The sequence below is a fragment of the Coregonus clupeaformis genome, chromosome 21, assembly GCF_020615455.1.
Source record: "Coregonus clupeaformis isolate EN_2021a chromosome 21, ASM2061545v1, whole genome shotgun sequence".
NCBI lineage: Eukaryota > Metazoa > Chordata > Actinopteri > Salmoniformes > Salmonidae > Coregonus > Coregonus clupeaformis.
The window spans coordinates 54,593,712-54,620,963 of record NC_059212.1 but is presented as its reverse complement, the minus strand read 5'-3'; the positions used below and the strand labels follow the sequence as shown (position 1 = coordinate 54,620,963).

At 44.5% G+C, this 27,252-nt stretch overlaps 1 protein-coding gene across 1 annotated transcript; it reads left to right on the top strand.

Annotated features, from left to right (window-relative positions):
- The first annotated feature begins 430 nt into the window (after positions 1 to 430).
- LOC121535438 (sodium/potassium-transporting ATPase subunit alpha-2) lies at positions 431 to 27,252 on the top strand. Its single transcript, XM_041842509.2, has 24 exons — positions 431 to 596; positions 1,637 to 1,714; positions 3,786 to 3,845; positions 4,528 to 4,731; positions 7,627 to 7,740; positions 8,363 to 8,497; positions 8,722 to 8,839; positions 8,988 to 9,256; positions 11,387 to 11,585; positions 11,985 to 12,094; positions 14,499 to 14,633; positions 16,388 to 16,467; positions 19,678 to 19,787; positions 20,039 to 20,214; positions 21,839 to 21,975; positions 22,401 to 22,551; positions 23,554 to 23,722; positions 23,853 to 24,007; positions 24,699 to 24,822; positions 25,145 to 25,290; positions 25,600 to 25,730; positions 25,941 to 26,042; positions 26,416 to 26,507; positions 26,834 to 27,252. The coding sequence occupies exons 1-24, from the start codon at positions 585 to 587 to the stop codon at positions 26,860 to 26,862; spliced, it is 3,036 nt and encodes a 1,011-aa protein (XP_041698443.2). The 5' UTR covers positions 431 to 584; the 3' UTR covers positions 26,863 to 27,252.

Below are 27,252 nucleotides of genomic sequence, written 5' to 3'. Positions count from 1 at the left end.
CAGTGGTGTCTCTCAGTGTGGTGATAGACTTCCTCAGACTAATCACTTTGGGTTTGGTTGTGACTTTGGTAAATTGGGGTAAGATTGTTGAGGTTTGTGTACAGTGGTCCCTAGCCCTGGTCCGTGCCTGGTTTATTTAGTCATAAATGATCAGTGTAAAATAGGGTTGTTCATTAATGGGACACATGAGGTTAATATAGTGTTTTGGTTTGTTTGTTGTTGTTGTTATTGTTTGTAGTGGTGAGAGAGGGGCTAGCCTAACAGGGCTCTTTAGGTGTGGTTCCTCACACAGGGAAACAGGTGCAGGTACCAGAACACAGCCCCCTCTGTGTCCCCGGGGGGCTGGGGGAGGGGTGCTGGGAAGGTTCAGGTTACCCTGACAGGGGGAAAGAGGCATGGGGGGTGGGTGTCAGTCCCAGTCCCCAAAAAAAGCCACCAGTGTCTTTTCCACGTGTTAGAGAGCAGGGCTGCTGTCTGTCTGTCTGTCTGTCAGGACTGCTGTCTGTCTGTCAGGACTGCTGTCTGTCTGTCAGGACGAAAAGTCTGTCCTTCACATTTCAACCTAGAGTTGAAACGCTGCAAGCATGGGGAAAGGGGTAAGTTCTCTTAATTTATTTATTAATGCATATACAGAGTGGTGTTTTCCTATCCTTTAAACCAGGGCTGGGGTCAATTCTATTTAAATGTAGAAAGTACACTCAAATTCCAAAGCATTCCAAAACATTGAAGGAAACTGGAATTTCAGTTTACTTCCTGAATTGACTGAAATGAAAAAGAATTGACACACACACACACACACACACACACACACACACACACACACACACACACACACACACACACACACACACAGTCCATCATATGACTATATGGTTGTGTTAGGGTTGGGTCAACTTATCGTCTAACACCAATCATGTCTAGGGCTGTAACATGCCAGTAACTTGTTTGGAGGATTCCGGATTTCCTGCTGATACCAGAAATCTCCAAAAACTCCAAAACCTGGGAATTTGGGGAAAGTTAGCCTAGTCATTTCACATACATACAGTAAGAGGCATCATGGAAAATCTAAGCCGTTTTTTCTAATAGCGTCTGCATTGACGCTGGTTATGCCGCAGTGTTGAGGCACATTGTAAGCACACTGGATAGTAGGATAAGGGCCTAGATAACTGGAAACATCATTATATTATCAATATTTCTATTGACACATATTACAGAATTTCAATTGTATCTTCTTCAATTCTAGCTGACATTTGTTTTTAGCAGGTGTTGGCAATTATCTGTTATACAGTATCACAGAGAAGAGGAAATTGGGGAAATTGCTGTCGGAGACATTTCCTGCACTCCACCAGCTCTCTACTCTCTAAAACCCTTTTGATTGCTTTTTCAATGTGTCACTCTCACACGCGCACACACACACACACACACACTCGTTTATTCTCTCTGTCGCTCATTCACTCATTCACACTGGGAAAGAAAGAGTGACAGCAGCAGATGAAATCCACGATGCTGCATTCTTCATCAGTGACTGTTCCAATCTGAAAAACACACACACACACACACACAAACACACACACACGCACGCACGCACACACACACACACACTCAGACTGTCAGTGTAATGTGATAATCTCCTCAGAGTGGAGCAGAAAATGGAGGAGGAACGAGGAAGAAGAAGGAGAAGGATCTGGATGAGCTGAAGAAGGAGGTGTCCATGGTGAGAGAAACGGGCTGAGTCCCAAATGGCACCCAGCGCCTTCAGAAAGTATTCACACCCCTTGCTGAGTCCCAAATGGCACCCAGCGCCTTCAGAATGTATTCACACCCCTTGCTGAGTCCCAAATGGCACCCAGCGCCTTCAGAAAGTATTCACACCCCTTGCTGAGTCCCAAATGGCACCCAGCGCCTTCAGAAATTATTCACACCCCTTGCTGAGTCCCAAATGGCACCCAGCGCCTTCAGAAAGTATTCAAACCCCTTACAGCCTGAATTTAAAATTGATTAAATTGAGATTTTGTGTCACTGGCATACACACAATACCCCATAATGCCAAAGTGGAATTATGTTTTCAGAAATGTTTACAAATGAATTAAAAATTAATAGCTGAAATGTCTTGAGTCAATTAGTATTCAACCCCTTCGTTATGGCAAGCCTAAATACATTCAGGAGTACAAATGTGCTTAAAAAGTCCCATAGTATGTTGCATGGACTCACTCTGTATTCAATAATAGTGTTTAACATGATTTTCGAATGACTACCTAATCTCTGTACCCCACACATACCATTTTCTGTAAGGTCCCTCAGTCGAGCAATGAATTTTGAAACACAAATTCAATCACAATGACCAGGTAGGTTTTACAGTGCCTTACAAAGAAGGGCACCTATTGGTAGATGACAAAAAAACAAAAACAAAACAGACCCTTTGAGCATGGTGAAGTTATTAATTACACTTTGGATGGCGTTTTAATACTCCCAGTCACTACAAAGATACAGGCGTCCTTAATAACTCAGTTGCCAGAGAGGAAGGAAACCACTCAGGGATTTCACCATGAGGCCAATGGTGACTTTAAAACAGTTACAGAGTTTAATGGCTGTGATAGGAGAAAACTGAGGTTGGATCAACAACCTTCTAGTTACTCCGCAATACTAACCTAAATGACAGAGTGAAAAGGAGGAAGCCTGTCAGAATAAAACATATTCTAAAACATGCATCCTGTTTTCAATAAGGCACTAAAGTAAAACTGGAATTAACTTTATGTACTGAATAGAAAGCGTTATGTTTGGGGCAAATCCAACACATCACCGAGTACCACTCTTCATATTTTCAAGCATGGGGGTGGCTGCATCATGTTATGGGTGTGCTTGTCAGCGGCAAGGACTAGGGAGTGTTTTTTAGGATAAAAATAAACAGAATAGAGCTAAGCACAAGCAAAATCCTAGAGGAAAACCTGGTTCAGTCTGCTTTCCAACAGACACTGGGAGACAAATTCACCTTTCAGCAGGACAATAACCTAAAGCACATGGCCAAATATACATTGTAGTTACTTACCAAGACACCATTGAATGTTCCTGAGTGGCCTAGTTACAGTTTTGACTTAAATCGGCTTGAACATCAGTGGCAAGACTTGAAAATTGCTGTCTAGCAATGATCAACAACCAACTTGACGAGCTTGAAGAATTTTAAAAAGAATAATGTGCAAATATTGTACAATCCAGGTGTGCAAAGCTCTTAGAGACTTACCCAGAAAGACTCACAGCTGTAATCGCTGCCAAAGGTGATTGTAACATGTATTGACTCAGGGGTGTTAATAGTTATGTAATCAATATATTTTAGTGTTTTATTTACAATACATTTGCTAAAGTTTCTAAAAACATGTTTTCACTTTGTCATTATGGGGGTATTGTGTGTAGATGGGTGAGCAAAAATCTATTTAATAAATGTTTTATTCAGGCTGTAACACAACAAAATGTTTAATAAGTCAAGGGGTGTGAATACTGTCTGAAGGCACTGTATGTAATGCATTACTATTGACCAGAGCAGTAGTGCACCAAATTAGCCTGGGTACCAGTCTGTTTGTGGCATCAAGTCATGTCAAAGATGTTTGGAATGACAGCACAAACAGATAAGGGACCAGACTAGCACCAAACAGGGAATATGGGTGCCATTTGGGAGACGCCCTGGATGTCACGTGTGTTAAAACATGCTTGTGACAAGTTTAATTTTGAATAGTGACCTGGTTGTGACAGTACATTTGAGGAAGTCAGATTATTCTGCTGTTCTTTCACAGGATGATCACAAGATATCATTGGACGATCTGGGAAGACGCTACGGAGTCGACCTGGCTCGGGTAACACGCACGTACACACACACAAGCACACGCAAACACACACACACACACACACACACACACACACACGCAAACAAACACACGCAAACACACACACACACACACACACACACACACACACACACACACACACACACACACACACACACACACACACACAGCTGCTTTGTCTTCCTTCTGCTCTGCTCTTTAATAACTTTATTCTGCCAGGCCTGATCTAATCTCTACATAGCTATTGCCTTTGTCCTCGCTACACACAAACAACTGTTACTTTGGTCCATGGTGGTCCAAATTGAGTCCACAGGGTTCTCATCCCTGTCCCACATGGGAACCCAGCCATGGGATTTCTATTAGTTGTGTTCAGTGATGTTATAGTGAATATCAGCGAAGTAACAGAGGTCTATCTATCACATCCTACTGACCTTATCTCACACAGAACCACAATGTTGTTCAGTGGCCATTTTGGAAATGGACGCCAGATGGTGATCGACAAAATCAATGATGGCACTATAGCCAAAAATACTTATTTAGACATGCCATAGTTGTGTGTGAAATGTGGTGCTTCTATCACAAAAGGCAACCACAAATTAAAAACGTGATTCTGTTATTGTGACTGTGACTGTCTCCGCAGTGAATGTGTGTCTAGTGACTGTTTCCCTAATGGATGATACCTGTGTTCCAGGGTCTGACCAATGCCAAGGCTCTGGAGGTGCTGGCCAGGGAGGGGCCCAACGTGCTGACTCCTCCTCCCACCACCCCAGAGTGGGTGAAGTTCTGCCGTCAGCTGTTCGGGGGTTTCTCCTTGCTCCTATGGATCGGTGCCATCCTCTGCTTCCTGGCCTACAGTATCCAGGTGGCCACCGAGGACGAGCCAGCCAATGACAACGTGAGAACCACCCGCGCTAGGCTACACACACACACACACACACACACACACACACACACACACACACACACACACACACACACACACACACACAGTATCCAGGTGGCCATCGAGGACGAGCCAGCCAATGACAACGTGAGAACCACAACAAGGCTAGACAACATAACATCTCTACACGATAACACTCCAGTCCTTTGCACAGCCATGGACCTTTGATCCCATTTGGTGGCTAACAATCACAATTCCCTACAGTACAGCAGTCTATACACTACAACCCTTCTTCACGTCTAGTATGGTCTATCAGCCAGACTATGTTACGTTATATGTTCATGTTACGTTTGTCATTTACTAGCCCGAGTCCCAGATTTGTGTGTGCTCTGGCGTTTTGCAATGGGACTGAGTGACAAGGAGTTGGCACGATATAGCACAAACAGACTAGCACTCAGGCTATACAGGCGCGGTACAGTTATTAGCTAACACTGTCTATCGTAATCAGTGCACACCTGACTGCAAACATACTACATGCTACATACCACAAACAACCCTCATCATCATCAACATCAACTTCACTTCACACACAATTATGTTGATATACTGTGTAGTGCCAAAAACCTATACATAATAAATAATATGACTGTAAATCACTTTGGATTAGCGTTGTAAAGTATATTACTAGAATCTTTTGACGTTTACCAGTAAACTACCAGAAATTTGGTAACTTTCACCTTTTTTTATTTTATTTTATCAGATGACATCTAGTGGTATTTTGGGGTACTTCAGATTATTACAGGTGTCTGTAATTACCTCTGGCCCTCTGTGTGGCCAATTCACATGTCAAATATAGAAAATAATAAAACAAAAGTAAATAGAAGATAATAACATCTGTCTGCTCATCTTGTTCTCTCTCTCTCTCTCTCTCTCTCTCTCTCTCTCTCTCTCTCTCTCTCTCTCTCTCTCTCTCTCTCTCTCTCTCTCTCTACCTCCCTCTCTCTCTCTCTCTCTCTCTCTCTCTCTCTCTCTCTCTCTCTCTCTCTCTCTCTCTCTCTCTACCTCCCCCCTCTCTCTCGCTACCTCCCTCCCCCTCTTTATCTCTCTACCTCCCGCTCTCTCTCTCTCTCTCTCTCCCTCCCCCTCTCTCTCTACCTCCCTCCCCCTCTCTCTCTCTCTCTACCTCCCCCTCTCTCTCTCTCTACCTCCCCCCTCTCTCTCTCTACCTCCCCTCTCTCTCTCTCTACCTCCCCCTCTCTCCCTCTCTCTCTACCGCCCCCTCTCTCTATCTCTTCCTCCCCCTCTCTCTCTACCTCCCCCCCTCTCACTCTCTACCTCCCTCTCTCTCTACCTCCCCCTCTCTCACGCTCTTTACCTCCCCCGTCTCTCTCTACCTCCCCCTCTCTACCTCCCTCTCTCTCTCTACCTCCCCCCTCTTTCTCTCTACCTCCCCCTCTCTCTCTACCCCTCTCTCTCTCTACCTCCCCCCTCTCTCTCGCTCTACCTCCCCCCTCTCTCTCTCTCTACCTCCCCCTCTCTCTCTCTCTACCTCCCCTCTCTCTCTCTCTACCTCCCTCTCTCTCTCTCTACCTCCCCCCTCTCTCTCTCTACCCCCCCTCTCTCTCTACCTCCCCTCTCTCTCTCTACCTCCCCCCTCTCTCTCCCTCCCCTCTCTCTCTCTACCTCCCCTCTCTCTCTCTCTCTCTACCTCCCCCTCTCTCTCTCTCTACCTCCCCCCTCTCTCTCTCTACCTCCCCTCTCTCTCTCTCTACCTCTCCCTCTCTCTCTAACGCCCCCTCTCTCTATCTCTTCCTCCCCCTCTCTCTCTACCTCCCCCCTCTCACTCTCTACCTCCCTCTCTCTCTACCTCCCCCTCTCTCACGCTCTTTACCTCCCCGTCTCTCTCTACCTCCCCCTCTCTACCTCCCTCTCTCTCTCTACCTCCCCCCTCTTTCTCTCTACCTCCCCCCCTCTCTCTACCCCTCTCTCTTTCTCTACCTCCCCCCCTCTCTCTCGCTCTTCCTCCCCCTCTCTCTCTCTCTACCTCCCCCTCTCTCTCTCTCTACCTCCCTCTCTCTCTCTCTACCTCCCCTCTCGCTCTCTCTCCCCCTCTCTCTCTCTACCCCCCCTCTCTCTCTACCTCCCCTCTCTCTCTCTCTACCTCCCCCCCTCTCTCTCTTCCTCCCCCTCTCTCTCTACCTCCCCCCTCTCTCTCTCTACCTCCCCCCTCTCTCTCTCTACCCCCCCTCTCTCTAAACATAAATATGGGTTGTATTTACATTGGTGTTTGTTCTTCACTGGTTGCCCTTTTCTTGTGGCAACAAGTCACAAATCTTGCTGCTGTGATGGCACACTATGGTATTTCACACAATAGATATGGGAGTTTATCAAAATTGGATTTGTTTTCGAATTCTTTGTGGGTCTGTGTAATCTGAGGGAGATATATGTCTCTAATATGGTCATACATTTGGCAGGAGGTTAGGAAGTGCAGCTCAGTTTCCACCTCATTTTGTGGGCAGTGTGCACATAGCCTGTCTTCTCTTGAGAGCCAGGTCTGCCTACGGCGGCCTCTCCCAATAGCAAGGCTATACTCGCTGAGTCTGTACATAGTCAAAGCTTTCCTTAATTTTGGGTCAGTCACAGTGGTCAGGTACTCTCTGTTTAGGGCCAAATAACATGCTCTGTGTTTTTGTTAATTCTTTCTAATGTGTCAAGTACTATCTTTTGTTTTGATTTGGTTGGGTATAATTGTGTCTCTCTCTCTAATTGGGTCTCTCTCTCCCCCTCTCTCTCAATTCAATTCAATTCAAAGGGCTTTATTGGCATGGGAAACACAGGTTTACATTGCCAAAGCAAGTGAAATGTTTCTCTCTCTCTCTCTTTCCCTCCCTCCCTCTCCCATAATAGTTGTACCTGGGTGTGGTCTTGTCAGCTGTAGTCATCATAACTGGCTGTTTCTCCTACTACCAAGAGGCCAAGAGCTCACGCATCATGGACTCCTTCAAGAACATGGTTCCTCAGGTGAGCTGAGCTGAGACTGCACAGTATACGTGTGAGTCCCAAATGGCACTACTTTTGACCAGGGCACAGGGTCCTATTCCCTTTAAAGTGCACTACTTTTGACCAAGGCCCAGGGTGCTGGTTAAAGGTAGTGCACTATATAGGGTTTAGGGTGCCATTTGGGACGCTGGCTATGGCTTGGTTAGCACAACAGTGCGTAAAGGCTATAACAGGCTAAAATCACTTAGATAGTCTTAGATTTAGACTAATTTTCTATAATAATAAGATATGGAATTTAGCTTACGTTTTTATCCAAAGCGACTTACAGTTGAGCGTGCATACATTTTACGTATGGGTGGTCCTGGGAATTGAATCCACTATCCTGGCGTTGCAAGCACAAAGCTCTACCAACTGAGCTAGAGAGGACAATTTTCTTTCCTTTGAGTGCCTCGAGTCTTACACTGACTTGAGAAGCATAATAAGCTTACCCAACATAATACAGCTAATAATTTGAGCCAACTTTGGATTTGCCACTGAATGTTTGCCAAAAAACGTTTAATTCTCTAATTTCATCCTCCCCTTTTTCTCTCTCTTTCATCCCCCCTCTCGCTTATCCATCCCTCCATCCCTCCATCCCTGGCAGCAAGCCCTGGTGATCAGGGAAGGAGAGAAGATGACGATTAATGCAGAGCTAGTGGTGAGGGGAGACCTGGTGGAGATCAAAGGAGGAGACAGGATCCCTGCCGACCTCCGAGTTGTCTCAGCCGCGGGCTGCAAGGTAAGGAGAGGAGAGGAGAGGAGAGGAGAGGAGAGGAGAGGAGAGGAGAGGAGAGGAGAGGAGAGAGGAGAGGGGGGAGGAGGAGAGGAGAGGAGAGGAGAGGAGAGGAGAGGAGAGGAGAGGAGAAAGTCCAAGAAGGCTGGATTATTTAGTTGCTCTCTCTCTCTTTCACTCTTTCTGTCTCTTTCTCTCTCTCGATAACTTTCCTCTGTCTGTGTGGGAAGGTGGATAACTCCTCTCTGACTGGGGAGTCAGAGCCTCAGACACGCTCACCGGAGTTCACCCATGACAACCCCCTGGAGACTCGGAACATCGCCTTCTTCTCAACCAACTGTGTGGAGGGTCAGTAGGACAAACCCTTTCCTATCTTTTTATTCATTTATTTGTATTGAACCTTTATTTATATTTGAAGTCAGAAGACCTATTATACAAGGGAGACCTGAGCTGACCTCCATTCCATCCATTTCCCCCCCATCACTCCCTCCCTCAGGCACAGCCCACGGTGTAGTAGTAGGGACCGGAGACCATACAGTAATGGGCCGTATTGCCACCCTGGCCTCGGGGCTGGAGACGGGCCAGACTCCCATCAATATGGAGATTGAACACTTCATTCAACTGATCACGGCCGTAGCTGTGTTCCTGGGGGTCAGCTTCTTCATCCTGGCCATCATCCTGGGGTACACCTGGCTGGAGGCCGTCATCTTCCTCATCGGCATCATCGTCGCCAACGTCCCCGAGGGCCTGCTGGCCACCGTCACTGTGAGTTAAGCCTTGTATGTCTGAGCCAGAATGAAGCCTATCTACTCCCCCCCCCCCTGGACAGGATGCTAGTCTGTCACAGGGACCGTCACTGTGAGTCCGGCTGTTATATGGGACAAATTCTATTTTTTTTAATAAGGAGTGGGGCAGTCGTTCTCCTTACGTATTTTTTATGTATTGGATAGGACAGAGAGGTAGAGAGGAAAGGTAGGTGGGTGTGCTGTAAAGGACTCTCCACAGTGATTTCACTGTCTACACTACGGAGCTCCGTTTGCGTTGCGTTGCAAAAAAATTAAGCTGCCCAAAAGTGCATAAAACTACGTAGAGAGCTATGCAAACAAAGCTCAGTCGGATCCGTTGAGGATCCATTGCATGTGTGTAGCCCTTAAGAGCAGTGGGTCAGATTCAACCCCATGCTAGCAGCGATATATTTATCTATTCTAGAGGCAGGAGTGTAGACTGCTAGACCACCCCAGGCAACAGACCGTTATTCTGCATATTGGCCAAACTATAATTCAAAATCTTCATGTAAATCTCCTGCTAAATCTCATCATTTACATCAAAGTCTATGAGAGTTTTGCTATGTAAAATCCTAAGTAGAATTTTGCATCTATCTGTCCATTTTTGACCATTACTCTGATTAAGCAAATGGAACAAACGTTGTTGCTCTATTTTTTCTTCTTCCCCCCTCTCTCTCTCTCTCTCTCTCTCTCTCTCTCTCTCTCTCTCTCTCTCTCTCTCTCTCTCTCTCTCTCTCTCTCCATCCATCTCTCTCTCTCCATCCATCTCCCTCTCTCCATCCATCTCTCTCTCTCCATCCATCTCTCTCTCCATCCATCTCTCTCTCTCCATCCATCCCTCTCTCCATCCATCTCTCTCTCTCCATCCATCCCTCTCTCCATCCATCTCTCTCTCCCCATCCATCTCTCTCTCTCCATCCATCCCTCTCTCCATCCATCTCTCTCTCTCCATCCATCCCTCTCTCCATCCATCTCTCTCTCTCCATCCATCTCTCTCTCCATCTCTCTCTCTCTCCCCATCCATCTCTCTCTCTCCATCCATCTCTCTCTCCATCTCTCTCTCTCTCCCCATCGCTCTCTCTCTCTCCATCCATCCCTCTCTCCATCCATCTCTCTCTCTCCATCCATCTCTCTCTCTCCATCCATCTCTCTCTCCATCCATCTCTCTCTCTCCATCCATCTCTCTCTCCATCCATCTCTCTCTCCCCATCCATCTCTCTCTCCATCCATCTCTCTCTCTCCATCCATCTATCTCTCTCTCTCCATCCATCTCTCTCTCCATCCATCTCTCTCTCATCTCCATCTATCTCTCCCTCTCTCCATCCTTCTCTCTCTCTCTCCATCTCATCCATCTCTCTCTCTCATCCTTCTCTCTCTCTCCATCTCCATCCATCTCTCTCTCCATCTCCATCCATCTCTCTCTCCATCCATCTCTCCCTCTCTCCATCCTCCTCTCTCTCTCTCTCCATCTCCATCCATCTCTTTCTCTCTCCATCCATCTCTCTCTCCATCTCCATCCATCTCTCCCGCTCTCCATCCATCTCTCTCTCTCCATCTCCATCCATCTCTCCCTCTCTCCATCCTTCTCTCTCTCTCTCCATCTCCATCCATCCATCTCTCTCTCCATCTCCATCCATCTCTCCCTCTCTCATCCATCTCTGTCTCCATCCATCTCTCCTTCTCTCCATCCTTCTCTCTCTCTCCCATCTCCATCCCTCTCTCCCTCTCTCCATCCTTCTCTCTCTCCATCCATCTCTCTCTCTCTATCTCTCTCCATCCATCCATCCATCTCTCTCTCATCTCCATCCATCTCTCTCTCCATCTCCATCCATCTCTCCCTCTCCATCCATCTCTGTCTCTCTCCATCTCCATTCATCTCTCTCTCTCTCCATCCATCTCTGTCTCTCTCCATCTCCATCCATCTCTCTCTCTCCATCTCCATCCATCTCCATCCATCTCTCTCCATCTCCATCCATCTCTCTCCCTCCCTCCCTCCCTCCCTCCCTCCCTCCCTCCCTCCCTCCCTCCCTCCCTCCCTCCCTCCCTCCATCCATCCATCCATCCATCCCTCCATCCACCCTTCCCTCCTCTCTCTCTCTCTCTCTCTCAGGTATGTCTCACCCTTACTGCCAAGCGTATGGCCAAAAAGAACTGCCTGGTCAAGAATCTGGAGGCTGTGGAGACCCTGGGTTCTACCTCCACCATCTGTTCCGACAAGACAGGCACCCTGACCCAGAACCGCATGACCGTGGCCCACATGTGGTTCGACAACATGATCCATGAGGCCGACACTACGGAGGACCAGTCTGGTGAGACCACCCACAGACATCATCTGTTTTTTCTACACTCAACCAGACACATTTAATTAGTGGACTACTCTGCTCTGAAAAATGAGCTGAATTATAATATGAATGCTGATACTGATAGAGCTCAGTCACATTGACACAGTGCATCATTCCTCTAAGTCTAGGGTTGCAAAATGCTGGTAAATTTCACAAAATGACCAGGTTTTTCAGAAATCCCAGTTGGAAGATTCCCAGAATCCGGATGAAAAACACAGGAAATCTGGGAATTCTTGAACTGGGATTTCTGGAAAACCTGGGAATTTAGGGAAAGTTACCATATTTTGCAACCCCAACTCAGTCACATTGATACAATACATCCTCCCTCTGTAAAGTCTAATGCCTCTCATGTGTTCTCTCTGTCAGGTGCTACCTTTGATAAGAGCTCGGCTACATGGCACGCTCTGTCCCGTGTGGCTGGACTCTGTAACCGTGCTGAGTTCAAAGCTGGGCAGGAAAAGCTCCCCATCCTGAAGGTAGGGAATGTTCACATAGAGTTGGATAGATGGCACATAAAACATGCTTTGTAGCAAGGGCACCCTCCATCCAACTCTATGAATGGCCATTTTACACCTATACCCATGTGACTAATCATAATTTAGACACACCCACTGTCTGCATCCCAAATGGCACCCGATTTCCTATTTAGTGCACTTAATAGGAAATAGGGTGCCAAATTGAGTCCCGTGTAGCTCAGTTGGTAGAGCATGACGCTTGCAACGCCAGGGTTGTGGGTTTGATTCTCACAGGGGACCAGTACAAAAATGTTTTAACAAATTATGAACATGTATACACTCACTACTGTAAGTTGCTCTGGATAAGAGTGTCTGGTTAAACATTTTTTAAAATAATATTGGGGAAGCAGACATTGAATCGAATACCTCTAAAATCCCTTCCTAACTGCTACATTAACAGCAGAGTCCCATAATGAAAGTCCTGACAACATTTTCCCAGCCAGCAACCCATTTTGACAACGTGAATAGACTGTCTCCTTCCCAGCCAGCAACCCATTCTGACAACGTGAATAGACTGTCTCCTTCCCAGCCAGCAACCCATTCTGACAACGTGAATAGACTGTCTCCTTCCCAGCCAGCAACCTATTCTGACAACGTGAATAGACTGTCTCCTTCCCAGCCAGCAACCCATTCTGACAACGTGAATAGACTGTCTCCTTCCCAGCCAGCAACCCATTCTGACAACGTGAATAGACTGTCTCCTTCCCAGCCAGCAACCCATTCTGACAACGTGAATAGACTGTCTCCTTCCCAGCCAGCAACCCAATCTGACAACGTGAATAGACTGTCTCCTTCCCAGCCAGCAACCCATTCTGACAACGTGAATAGACTGTCTCCTTCCCAGCCAGCAACCCATTCTGACAACGTGAATAGACTGTCTCCTTCCCAGCCAGCAACCCATTCTGACAACGTGAATAGACTGTCTCCTTCCCAGCCAGCAACCCATTCTGACAACGTGAATAGACTGTCTCCTTCCCAGCCAGCAACCCATTCTGACAACGTGAATAGACTGTCTCCTTCCCAGCCAGCAACCCATTCTGACAACGTGAATAGACTGTCTCCTTCCCAGCCAGCAACCCATTCTGACAACGTGAATAGACTGTCTCCTTCCCAGCCAGCAACCCATTCTGACAACGTGAATAGACTGTCTCCTTCCCAGCCAGCAACCCATTCTGACAACGTGAATAGACTGTCTCCTTCCCAGCCAGCAACCCATTCTGACAACGTGAATAGACTGTCTCCTTCCCAGCCAGCAACCCAATCTGACAACGTGAATAGACTGTCTCCTTCCCAGCCAGCAACCCATTCTGACAACGTGAATAGACTGTCTCCTTCCCAGCCAGCAACCCATTCTGACAACGTGAATAGACTGTCTCCTTCCCAGCCAGCAACCCATTCTGACAACGTGAATAGACTGTCTCCTTCCCAGCCAGCAACCCATTCTGACAACGTGAATAGACTGTCTCCTTCCCAGCCAGCAACCCATTCTGACAACGTGAATAGACTGTCTCCTTCCCAGCCAGCAACCCATTCTGACAACGTGAATAGACTGTCTCCTTCCCAGCCAGCAACCCATTCTGACAACGTGAATAGACTGTCTCCTTCCCAGCCAGCAACCCATTCTGACAACGTGAATAGACTGTCTCCTTCCCAGCCAGCAACCCATTCTGACAACGTGAATAGACTGTCTCCTTCCCAGCCAGCAACCCATTCTGACAACGTGAATAGACTGTCTCCTTCCCAGCCAGCAACCCATTCTGACAACGTGAATAGACTGTCTCCTTCCCAGCCAGCAACCCATTCTGACAACGTGAATAGACTGTCTCCTTCCCAGCCAGCAACCCATTCTGACAACGTGAATAGACTGTCTCCTCCTGACTGTTTGATGCTGTGTTTCTTTTTTTTAGGGGGTAGATCAGCTTTAATAATGCAGATAGACTGTAACTTCCATCAATGTAATTGTCTGCATCACTTCCAATCCCCCATATGTTTATTTTTTTGCGCAAATATGTATATATATATATATTTATATACACACGTATACATACATACATATGTATATATACATACACATACATACACATATACACATCCTTTTAAAAAATACATTTCCCTTTATTACCCTCCAACCCCACCACCCCTTCCCTAATTGGAGTAAACTAGTGAACAACAACGCTTAGGCCTCTACTTCCAGCTTATACATACTAAATACATTTTATGGACACAGTCAATTTTACAATAATTGTATTTTGTTAGTTTTTTACTCCTGAACTTCCTCTACCCTCAGCCTCTCCGATCAGTTTCATGATGTCCATCCGGTTTGCTTCTACATGCCATATCCTTCTAACTGCTGTGTGTTTCTTAGAGAGACACTGCGGGCGATGCATCGGAATCTGCTCTGTTGAAATGTATCGAGCTCTCCTGTGGGTGTGTCCGCTCCATGAGAGAAAGAAACACCAAAGTGGGCGAGATACCCTTCAACTCGACCAACAAGTACCAGGTATACAATTACCCCTTACAACCATTTACTACACAAACATATACAGTGGGGAGAACAAGTATTTGATACACTGCCGATTTTGCCGGTTTTCCTACTTACAAAGCATGTAGAGGTCTGTAATTTTTTATCATAGGTACACTTCAACTGTGAGAGACGGAATCTAAAACAAAAATCCAGAAAATCATATTGTATGATTTTTAAGTAATTAATTTGCATTTTATTGCAGGACATAAGTATTTGATCACCTACCAACCAGTAAGAATTCCGGCTCTCACAGACCTGTTAGTTTTTCTTTAAGAAGCCCTCCTGTTCTCCACTCATTACCTGTATTAACTGCACCTGTTTGAACTTGTTACCTGTATAAAAGACACCTGTCCACACACTCAATCAAACAGACTCCAACCTCTCCACAATGGCCAAGACCAGAGAGCTGTGTAAGGACATCAGGGATAAAATTGTAGACCTGCACAAGGCTGGGATGGGCTACAGGACAATAGGCAAGCAGCTTGGTGAGAAGGCAACAACTGTTGGCGCATTATTAGAAAATGGAAGAAGTTCAAGATGACGGTCAATTACCCTCGGTCTGGGGCTCCATGCAAGATCTCACCTCGTGGGGCATCAATGATCATGAGGAAGGTGAGGGATCAGCCCAGAACTACACGGCAGGACCTGGTCAATGACCTGAAGAGAGCTGGGACCACAGTCTCAAAGAAAACCATTAGTAACACACTACGCCGTCATTGATTTAAATCCTGCAGCGCACACAAGGTCCCCCTGCTCAAGCCAGCGCATGTCCAGGCCCGTCTGAAGTTTGCCAATGACCATCTGGATGATCCAGAGGAGGAATGGGAGAAGGTCATGTGGTCTGATGAGACAAAAATAGAGCTTTTTGGTCTAAACTCCACTCGCCGTGTTTGGAGGAAGAAGAAGGATGAGTACAACCCCAAGAACACCATCCCAACCGTGAAGCATGGAGGTGCACCGTATTGAGGGGAGGATGGATGGGGCCATGAATCGCGAGATCTTGGCCAACAACCTCCTTCCCTCAGTAAGAGCATTGAAGGTGGGTCGTGGCTGGGTCTTCCAGCATGACAACGACCCGAAACACACAGCCAGGGCAACTAAGGAGTGGCTCCGTAAGAAGCATCTCAAGGTCCTGGAGTGGCCTAGCCAGTCTCCAGACCTGAACCCAATAGAAAATCTTTGGAGGGAGCTGAAAGTCCGTATTGCCCAGCGACAGCCCCGAAACCTGAAGGATCTGGAGAAGGTCTGTATGGAGGAGTGGGCCAAAATCCCTGCTGCAGTGTGTGCAAACCTGGTCAAGACCTACAGGAAACGTATGATCTCTGTAATTGCAAACAAAGGTTTCTGTACCAAATATTAAGTTCTGCTTTTCTGATGTATCAAATACTTATGTCATGCAATAAAATGCAAATTAATTACTTAAAAATCATACAATGTGATTTTCTGGATTTTTGTTTTAGATTCTGTCGCTCACAGTTGAAGTGTACCTATGATAAAAATTACAGACCCCTACATGCTTTGTAAGTAGGAAAACCTGCAAAATCGGCAGTGTATCAAATACTTGTTCTCCCCACTGTACATCAAAGATACAACTGCATAACCCAATATGTTTTATTTATTGTACAAACACACCTACAGCACTATCCAAGTCCTTTGAACTACCAAATATTTAATGACAGCAATGAAAAAAAGATACTCATATCTTCTACCATCTCTCTCTCCTTTTAAAGCTGTCCATTCATGAACAAGAGGACAATGAAAATGGCCACCTACTCGTTATGAAGGGAGCACCTGAAAGAATATTGGACAGGTATTTATTTACATCAAAACCGACTAACTAATGTGTCTCTCAATGGGTAGATACCAAAGAGTTGGATAGAGATATTTGGAGATAGTGCTCCCGAGTGGCGCAGTGGTCTAAGGCACTGCATCTCAGTGCTAGAGGCGTCACTACAGACCCTGGTTCGATTCCAGGCTGCATCACAATCCGGCTGTGACTGGGAGTCCCATGGGGCAGCTTGGTAAATAAGAACTTGTTCTTAACTGACTTGCCTAGTTAAATAAAGGTGAAAAATAAATAATAACAATAATAATAATGGCACTGCCCATGCTTTCACAGAAACCATTATGCCAAAGATACATAGAGGTGCCCTCTATCCAACTCTATGGTAAATACATACAGTGCCTTCAGAAAGTATTCACACCCCTTGACTTTTTCTACATTTTGTTGTGTTACAGCCTGAATTTAAAATGGATTAAATTGAGATTCTGTGTCACTTGTCTACACACAATACCTCATAATGGAATTACACTGAACAAAAATATAAACGCAACATGCAACAATTTCAAAGATTTTTCTGAGTTACAGTTCATATAAGGAAATCAGTCAATTTAAATTAATAAATTAGGCCCTAATCTATGACTGGGAATACAGATATGCATCTGTTGGTGACAGATACTTTAAAAAAACAGGTAGGGGTGTGGATCAGAAAACCAGTCAGTATCTGGTGTGACCACCATTTGCCTCATGCAGTGCGATCCATCTCCTTCGCATAGAGTTGATCAGGCTGTTGATTGTAGCCTGTGGAATGTTGTCCCACTCCTCTTCAATGGCTGTGCGATGTTGCTGGATATTGGCGGGAACTGGAACATGCTGTCGTACACGTGGATCCACTGCATCCCAAACATGCTCAATGGGTGACATGTCTGGTGAGTATGCAGGCCATGGAAGATCTGGGACATTTTCAGCTTCCAGGAATTGTGTCCAGATCCTTGCGACATGGGGCTGTGCATTATCATGCTGAAACACGAGGTGATGGTGGCGAATAAATGGCACGACAAGGGGCCTCAGGATCTCATCACGGTATCTCTGTGCATTGAAATTGTCATCGATAAAATGCAATTGTGTTCATTGTCCGTAGCTTATGCCTGCCCATACCATAACCCCACTGCCACCATGGGGCACTCTGTTCACAACGGTTACATCAGCAAACCGCTCGCCCACATGACGCCATAAACGCTGTCTGCCATCTGCCCGGTACAGTTGAAACCGGGATTCATCCGTGAATAGCACACTTATCCAGTCTGCCAGTTGCCATCAAAGGAGAGCATTTGGCCACTGAAGTCGGTTACGACGCCGAACTGCAGTCAGGTCAAGACCCTGGTGAGGACGACGAGCACGCAGATGAGCTTGCCTGAGACAGTTTCTGACAGTTTGTGCAGAAATTCTTCAGTTGGCAAATCCACAGTGTCATCAGCTGTCCGGGTGGCTGGTCTCAGATGATCCCGCAGGTGAAGAAGCCGGATGTGGAGGTTCTGGGCTGGCGTGGTTATACGTGGTTTGCGGCTGTGAGGCCGGTTGGACGTACTGCCAAATTCTCTAAAACAACGTTGGAGGCAGCTTATGGTAGAAAAATGAACATTCAATTATCTCAGTTTGTATCACATTCCAATGATAAAACTGGGGGGGACAAAAATGCAATTTCAGAATGTGGGGGGGACATGTCCCCTCCGTCCCCTGTGAAAGTTACACCCCTGATGGGACCAACACTTTACATGTTGCATTTATATTTTTGTTCAATGTATGTTTATAGAAAAGTTTACAAATTAATTAAAAATGAACCTGAAATGTCTTGAGTCAATAAGTAATCAACCCCTTAGTTATGGCAAGCCTAAATAAGTTCAGGAGTTTAAATGTGCTAAAGACGTCAAGTGCATGGACTCTGTCTGTGTGCAATAATAGTGTTTAACATGATTTTTGAATGACTACCTAATCTCTGTACCCCACACATACAATTATCTGTAAGGTACCGCAGTCGAGCGGTGAATTTCAAACACAGATTCAACTACAAAGACAAGGGAGGTTTTCCATTGCCACGCAAAGAAGGGCACCTATTGGTAGATGGGCAACAAAAAAAAGCAAACATTGAATAGCCCTTTGAGCATGGTGAAGTTATTAATTAGACTTTAGATGGTGTATCAATACACCCAGTCACTACAAAGATACAGGCGTCCTTCCAAACTCAGTTGCCGGAGAAGAAGGAAACCGCTCAGGGATTTCAGCATGAGGCCAATGGTGTCTTTAAAACAGTTACAGAGTTTAATGGCTGTGATAGGAGAAAAATGAGGATGGATCAACAACATTGTAGTTACTCCACAATACTAACCTAATTGACAGAGAAGGAAGCCTCTACAGAATAAAAATATTCCAAAACATGCATCCTGTTTGCAATAAGGCACTAAAGTAAAACTTTAAAACATGTGTGCAAAGAAAGGACCTTTTATCCTGAATACAAAGCGTTATGTTTGGGGCAAATCCAACGCATCACTGAGTACCACTCTTCATATTTTCAAGCATGGTGGTGGCTGCATCATGTTATGGGAATGCTTGTCATTGGCAAGGAATAGGGAGTTTTTTTGGGTAAAAATAAAAGGAATAGAGCGAAGCACAGGCAAAATCCTAGAGGGAAACCTGGTTCAGTCTGCTCTCCAACAGACACTGGGTGGCAAATTCACCTTTCAGCAGAACAATAACCTAAAACACAAGGCCAAATATATACTGTAGTTGCTTACCAAGACAATATTGAATGTGGCCTAGTTACAGTTTTGACTGAGGTCGGTTTGAAAATCTATCGCAAGACTTGAAAATGGCTGTCTAGCAGTGATCAACAACCAACATGAGAAATATTGCTCAATCCAGGTGTGCAAAGCTGTAATCGCTGCCTAAGGTGATTCTAACATGTATTGACACAGTGGTGTGAATATTTATGTAAATTATATCTTTCTGTATTTCATTTTCATAAAATTTGCTCAAATTTCTAAAAACATGTTTTCACTTCGTCATTATGGGGTATTGTGTTCAGATGGGAGAGAAAACAAATGAATTGAATCCATTTTGAATTCAGGCTGTAACACAACAAAATGTGGAATAAGTCAAGGGGTGTGAATACTTTCTGAAGGGACTGTATCTCACTGGCTGACAGCAACAGGTGAATAATAGCCCCTATTGTATGTCTCTTAGGTGCAGCACCATCTTGATCCACGGCCAAGAGGTTCCAATGGACGCCAACTGGATCGAAGCTTTCCAGAGTGCCTACATGGAGCTGGGAGGGCTGGGAGAAAGAGTTCTAGGTACGTACACTACAGCACATAGTGCTATTTGGGACTCAACCTACGTTTGCTATATACGGATCACACATGCCACCTGGCTATTGTCTGTGCCCTTCCTTTCCATGTCACATCTCCCGATCTGTTCCTTACATCTGTCCCATCATAAAAACTCAATAAAATACGAAAGAACATCGGAACTTTTGATCTCCTTCAAAAAAGAAAACATAAATAAAAGAGTCCCTGTCTATTTGTTGTGTTTCTCTCTCCCTCAGGGTTCTGCCACTTGCCCCTGTCTCCGGCCCAGTTCCCTCGGGGCTTCGCCTTTGACTGTGAGGAGGTCAATTTCCCTATAGAGGGAATGTGTTTCGTGGGTCTCATGTCCATGATCGATCCTCCTCGCGCCGCCGTCCCCGACGCTGTGGGGAAATGCCGCTCCGCCGGAATTAAGGTCATTGGCACAATAAACCAACCAACAAACCATTCGATCAACCAACCAACCAACCAACTAATCAACCAACCAACCAACAAACCATTCGATCAACCAACCAACCAACCAACTAATCAATTAATCAACCAACCAACCAACTAACTAATCAATTAATCAACCAACCAACCAGCAAACCATTCGATCAACCAACCAACCAACCAACTAATCAATTGATCAACCAACCAACCAACCAACTAATCAATTGATCAACCAACCAACCAACCAACTAATCAATTGATCAACCAACCAACCAACCAACTAATAAATTGATCAACCAACCAACCAACCAACCAACTAATCAATTGATCAACCAACCAACCAACTAACTAATCAATTAATCAACCAACCAACCAGCAATCCAACCAACAAATACATTAATCAACCAACCAACGAACTAATACATGAATCAACCAACCAACCAACCAACCAACTAATCAATTAATCAACTAACCAACTAACTAACTAATCAATTAATCAACCAACCAACCAATCAATCAATCAACCAACAACAATCACACAAAATGTAACTTTCACAAATTCCCAGGTTTTCCAGAAATCATGGTTGGAAGAATCATGGAATCAGCAGGGAGTAATTAGGAAATCCGGGAATCCTCCAACTGGAATTTCTGGAAAACCTGGGCATTTTCAGAGTCACTAGATTATAGAATAATAGTGAAGACATCAAAACTATGAAATAACACATATGGAATCATGTAGCAGACCATAAAGGCCTGATTCACACAGTCCCCTCTGAACAGTTGATGTTGAGATGTGTCTGTGACTTGAACTCTGTGAAGCATTTATTTGGGCTGCAATTTCTGAGGCTGGTAACTCTAATGAACTCATCCTCTGCAGCAGAGGTAACTCTGGGTCTTCCATTCCTGTGGCAGTCCTCATGAGAGACAGTTTCATCATAGCGCTTGATGGTTTTTACGACTGCACTTGAAGAAACTTTCAAAGTACTTGAAATGTTCCGTATTGACTGACCTTCATGTCTTAAAGTAATGATGGACTGTCGTTTCTCTGCTTATTTGAGCTGTTCTTGCCATAATATGGACTTGGTCTTTTACCAAATAGGGATATATTCTGTATACTTGTCACAACACAACTGATTGGCTCAAATGCATTAAGAAGGAAATAAATTCCACAAATTAACTTTTAACAAGGCACACCTGTTAATTGAAATGAATTCCAGGTGACTACCTCATGAAGCTGGTTGAGAGAATGCCAAGAGTGTGCAAAGCTGTCATCAAGGCAAAGGGTGGCTATTTGAAGAATCTCAAATATATTTTGATTTGTTTAACACTTTTTTGGTTACTACATGATTCCATATGTGTTATTGCATAGTTTTGATGTCTTCGCTATTATTCTACAATGAAGAAAGTAGTAAAAAATTAAGAAAAACCCTTGAATGAGTAGGTGTTTCCAAACCTCTGACTGGTACTGTATATAGAATCTCCTGGAAGTCTATAAATGAGCAAAAACACAGAAAAAAACTCAAGTACAGTTCATGTGGTGACAGGTATAGATGACATAAGATGTGTTTATAGTTGTGACGATGTTTATGGTTCTCTACTGCCGTCAGGTCATCATGGTGACTGGCGACCATCCCATCACTGCCAAAGCCATCGCTAAAGGCGTGGGTATCATCTCAGAGGGCAACGAGACAGTGGAGGACATCGCTGAAAGACTGAATATTCCCCTGAGTCAAGTCAACCCCAGGTGTGTGTATGTGCATGTATGTATGACTTTCCACGTTGTTGTTTCTCATATGTCATAAAATTTTTGCTTCTGCTTTTTTTACCTTGCTACGTATGCCAAACTTGACAAATGCTATCATGAAAGAAGACCACAATGGAAATAAGTTGTTTACTTTTTTTGTGTTTATCCTAGATGATTCTTGATCACGTGCATAATGTTATATGTGTACCTTGTTTCACATTTTTAAATAAACAAAACGTAACAAAAAAAATATGTTGGCTTGTATCTGTCTCTCTCCCAGAGAGTGCGTGTGTTTGTGCGTGGGTGTGTGTGCGTGCGTGTATGCATATGTGAGCGATTGTGTGTGTGACTGTTCGCGCCCGTGTGTGTATCTGTGTATTTGTGTGGTTTCTCACTGGGGGCTGGTGTCTGTGTGTCTCTTCCAGGGATGCCAAGGCCTGTGTGGTGCACGGAGGGGACCTGAAGGACATGAGCGCAGAGTACCTGGATGACCTGCTCAGGAACCACACTGAGATAGTGTTCGCCCGCACATCACCTCAGCAGAAACTCATAATCGTAGAGGGCTGCCAGAGAACGGTGAAAGGATGTCTGTGTGTGTGCGCTTGTGTGTGTGTGTGGGTGTGTGTGTGCGCGCTTGTGTGTGTGCGCTTGTGTGTGTGCGGGTGTGTGTATTTGAGTCTCTATAATGAAAGCATGAGTCAGGGATTCTGATTCTATTATCCTGTTCAGACTTAGATACTGGGGAGCTATTATCCCTATAGAAAAGTATTTGATGGGAAAATTGCTCCAGAATTGACATACCGTAAAACTTAAATTAAACGCAGAGTCTCAAACAGCCTCTGTCTCTTTTAACAATAGCTGGGTAACTGCACACATTTCAGCAAATAAACGCCTGTTTCAAATAAACGCTGGGTCTAAATTAAGTCTTTACGTGGTTACCATGAATTATCATGAATTGTTTGCGAGGTTCTATGATTTGTTACGTTAAATAATTCAGTAATGACTCAAAAAAAAAAGATGTCAATCATCCGTTTTTATCACCAGTAAGAAACTGTTGAGCAGCTGAGAACTGCTAGTTAACGGGCAAGCACAAAAACAGTCAACAAGTTCGGGACTACAGACCCCCAGAAAACAGCCGATCGACCCTTCTAGTGGCGAAAGTTAAAAATGTAAAAAATGCACAGTCAAATAGGATAATAATTACTCTATCAAGTTTTTTTTTTAAATAGAGGCATACTAAGACAAAAGAAACGTGACAGTGTGTAAAAGATAACACATTATTGCAGGGAATTAAGAAATTGATTAAAATGCTGGAAGTGAATGCTGGAATTAAACAATTAACTATGCAAATTAGCAAAAGCTGTGTGCATTAAGGAATTAGATGCCTGACTCAAATATAAGCCTGTCTCTAATAAGCGCCTGTTGTGTTCAGTGATTTAAGCAAATAAACACCCTGGCTATTAATTTAAGTTTTACAGTGGGAGGAAAAGCATTGAAACACTGCATTTATCTCCCATTCACAGCAGTTTTTCAACTAAAATGTTTCTTATTTTCTGACTCTGAATTCTCTTGTTCTAGGGGGCAATCGTGGCGGTTACTGGGGACGGAGTGAACGACTCACCTGCCCTGAAGAAGGCTGACATTGGGGTTGCCATGGGGATCGCTGGGTCTGACGTCTCCAAGCAGGCTGCAGACATGATCCTCCTGGATGACAATTTCGCCTCTATTGTCACAGGAGTAGAGGAAGGTAAGAAAGGACGGAAGGAAGGAAGGAAGGAAGGAAGGAAGGAAGGGAGAGAAGGAGAGAAAGAAGGAAAGATTGAAAGAAAGAAAGTGAAATAACTTAAATCTATCTGTTCTTCTTCAATCCCAAACAGGTCGTCTGATCTTTGATAATTTGAAAAAGTCAATCGCCTACACCCTGACCAGTAACATTCCAGAGATCAGCCCCTTCCTCCTCTTCATCCTCGCCAGCATTCCCCTGCCCCTGGGCACCGTCACCATCCTCTGTATCGACCTGGGCACAGACATGGTGAGGACCCACACACTGAAATAGTCTCTGGGGCGGTTTCCCGGACACAGATTAAGCATTGGTCCTGGATTTAAAAGCGAGAATCTCCATTGAGAGTGCTTTTTAGTCCAGGACTACTTCATTTGTTCCTTTAAAGTTGTAATGTTCTTTAGCAGTCCATTTGTTTGAACTTTTCTTCTGCCGCTAAAGAACATTACATTTGAAAGACTTTTTCAGTGAGTGCAGTTTTCCTTTTCCAGTTTATATGCACTGAAAGACTCCACTCATCATATCTCCACTCATCATATCTCCACTCATCATATCTCCACTCATCATATCTCCACTCCTTGACACTCAGTCACAAGCAGACGTTCTCTCAGCTTGATCATACATTACCTTTCAATCTATAACTCACCACTACCTTGCCCTGGGTCAGGGTGAGTTCTGCTAAATCCTCTAAAGCGAATTGGATTTGTATCCACTGCTGTGAGGACTCTAGTCTCACACTGGGTTAAGTCCATTTTCCACTTTAACTCACACACATTGCCCTGTTGTTGCCTCACTGGTAACGCCTTAAACCAATAGTCAGGGCTTTTTTATTACGGAACCTATAGATTTGTCACATTGTTCTCTGTCATACATTGTCTCAAACTCCTCTCTCTCTCTCTCTCCATCTCTCTTCATTAACTCCCTCTCCTCTCTCTGGTTACAGGTTCCTGCTATCTCGTTGGCCTATGAGACGGCTGAGAGTGACATCATGAAGCGTCAGCCCAGGTGCCCAAAGACAGACAAGCTGGTGAACGACAGACTGATCAGCATGGCCTACGGACAGATAGGTCAGAATACCTGTCGGGCTCATCCGTGTTTCTGTGTCCTAAATGGCATGCTATCATTGGCCCTGGTCAAAAGTAGTGCAATATATAGGGAATAGGGTTCCATTTGGGATGCAAGCCTTGTGTTTATAAGCCATTTTTGTGTGTGTCCCCCAAATGGCACACTATTCCCTATATAGTGTACTACTTTTGTCATAAGTAGTGCACTAACAGAGAATAGTGTGCCACTTGGGACACACTCATTGTATTTTTGCCCTCTGTTGTTCATGCCAGTTATTGAAACAGATATTATATTGTGCTGATGGACTTGTCTCTCTCTCTCCAGGTATGATTCAGGCTCTGGCTGGTTTCTTCACCTACTTTGTGATCCTGGCTGAGAATGGCTTCTGGCCAGAGACCCTCCTGGGCATCCGTCTGAAATGGGACGACCGTGCTAACAACGAGGTGGAGGACAGCTATGGACAGCAATGGGTGAGACAGAGAGTTTAACATATCCATACAGTCTGTAGCTGTATGGAACCACAGCAAGCTTATTTTTTTAAAGTAAACTTGCACACCTTGACATACTACTAGGTGCATGGAGAAAAGTGTCATCCATAAAAATACAAAATACAAAAATGTAGTCAATCAAATAAAATAAATTCAGCCCACTGGTAATTTTGTTGCTTCTAACAATTGAATGAATCTAAATTGTTGGAAGCATCAAGAGCATCATTTTTTATTGACAACTAAAACAGTTTTTCAGTTGTAAGTATACTAGGACGTGTTTCCTTTACACAGACCTACGAGCAGCGAAAGATCATTGAGTTCACCTGTCACACCTCGTTCTTTGTGAGCATCGTGGTTGTGCAGTGGGCCGATGTGATTATCTGCAAGACCAGGAGGAACTCTGTCTTTCAGCAGGGCATGAAGTAGGTGGAAACTGCGAAGTCTCAAATGACACCCTAGTGCACTACTTTTCACCAAAGCCCATAGGGCTCTGGTCAAAAGTAGTGTACTACTGTATATAGGGAATATGATTTTTACTTTGTATAAGTATGTACTGTATTTGTAAAAAATCTAAATGTGTCTTGTCCAATTCTTTCTTCTTTTCACCTCTCCCATCTCCATTTCCTCAACAGGAATCGTATCCTGATCTTTGGCCTCTTTGCTGAGACTGCTTTGGCTGCCTTTTTGTCCTACTGCCCAGGAATGGACATCGCCCTCCGCATGTATCCCCTGAAGTCAGTACAACACAGCACCCTAAAAACAAGGACATCCCATCCCCAATACCACTGTCTTTAATTCTACCCCAAAACTACTAAGTCCCTCACATGCCTTTCTCATATCACACCCTCAACTCCATGGATTTTACAATGAACTGTTTCCTCTGAAGTCAGTACCACACACGTCTCCACTCTGCAATACCCTAAACACTTCCAAAACAAATCCCTCAAATGTCTTTCTCATATCACACCCTCATATCATCCCAATGATTCAGTGTGAATCTGAATAGATTTTACAATGAACTCCAACAACCACTCCTCCTTTGTTTCACTCTCTCTCGTCTCTTTCTCTCTCTCACTCTCTGTCTCTCTCTCCGTCTCTCTCATTCAGGGTCTCCTGGTGGTTCTGTGCTCTACCCTACAGTCTCCTCATCTTCATCTATGATGAGGTCCGCAAGCTCATCATCAGGAGGTATCCTGGAGGTGGGTGACATAGTGACATAGAAAGACATAGGTGACATAGAGAGACAGACACTGAGAGTCACAGAAGATGCATTGTCTGTCACTGAGTGTCTGTTCTGTAAGGAGGAGACACATCAAGAGATTCACAAAAGATAATTCATAATGACAGTTATTCGCTCATGTTAATCAGTCATGTTAATAAATCAGATTGATGTGCTGGGGATCAGTCACTGAGTTAAAAGGGCTTTGTCATATTGAAGCACTAAGAGGAAGAGATAATGGTATATAATGATGTTGTCTAATACAATCATTCTTGTCTGACTAATTTTAATCTTTCTCTTTTATAGGTTGGGTGGAACTGGAGACATATTATTAACATTCAGAAAAGTATTATTGTGAGTTTGAATTTCTGAGTCTGCGTGTATGTGAATGAGTCAGTATGTGTGTATGCAAGGTCTAGGTAAGCAAAGAACACAGCTTTTGTATGCGCAACAAAACTACCTTACAAATTGCATTTTGTCTTTGAAAATAACAAACAAGCCTACATAATAAGCCTACATTACCACTGAAAATAAGCCAACATTACCACTGTAAATAAGCCTACATTACTACTGAAAATAAGCCTACATTACCACTGAAAGTAAGCCTACATTACCACTGAAAATAAGCCTACATTACCACTGCAAATGCTGCTAGTGTGTGTGTGTGTACACTGAGTGTACAAAACATTAGGAACACCTTCCTAATATTGAGTTGCACCACCGCC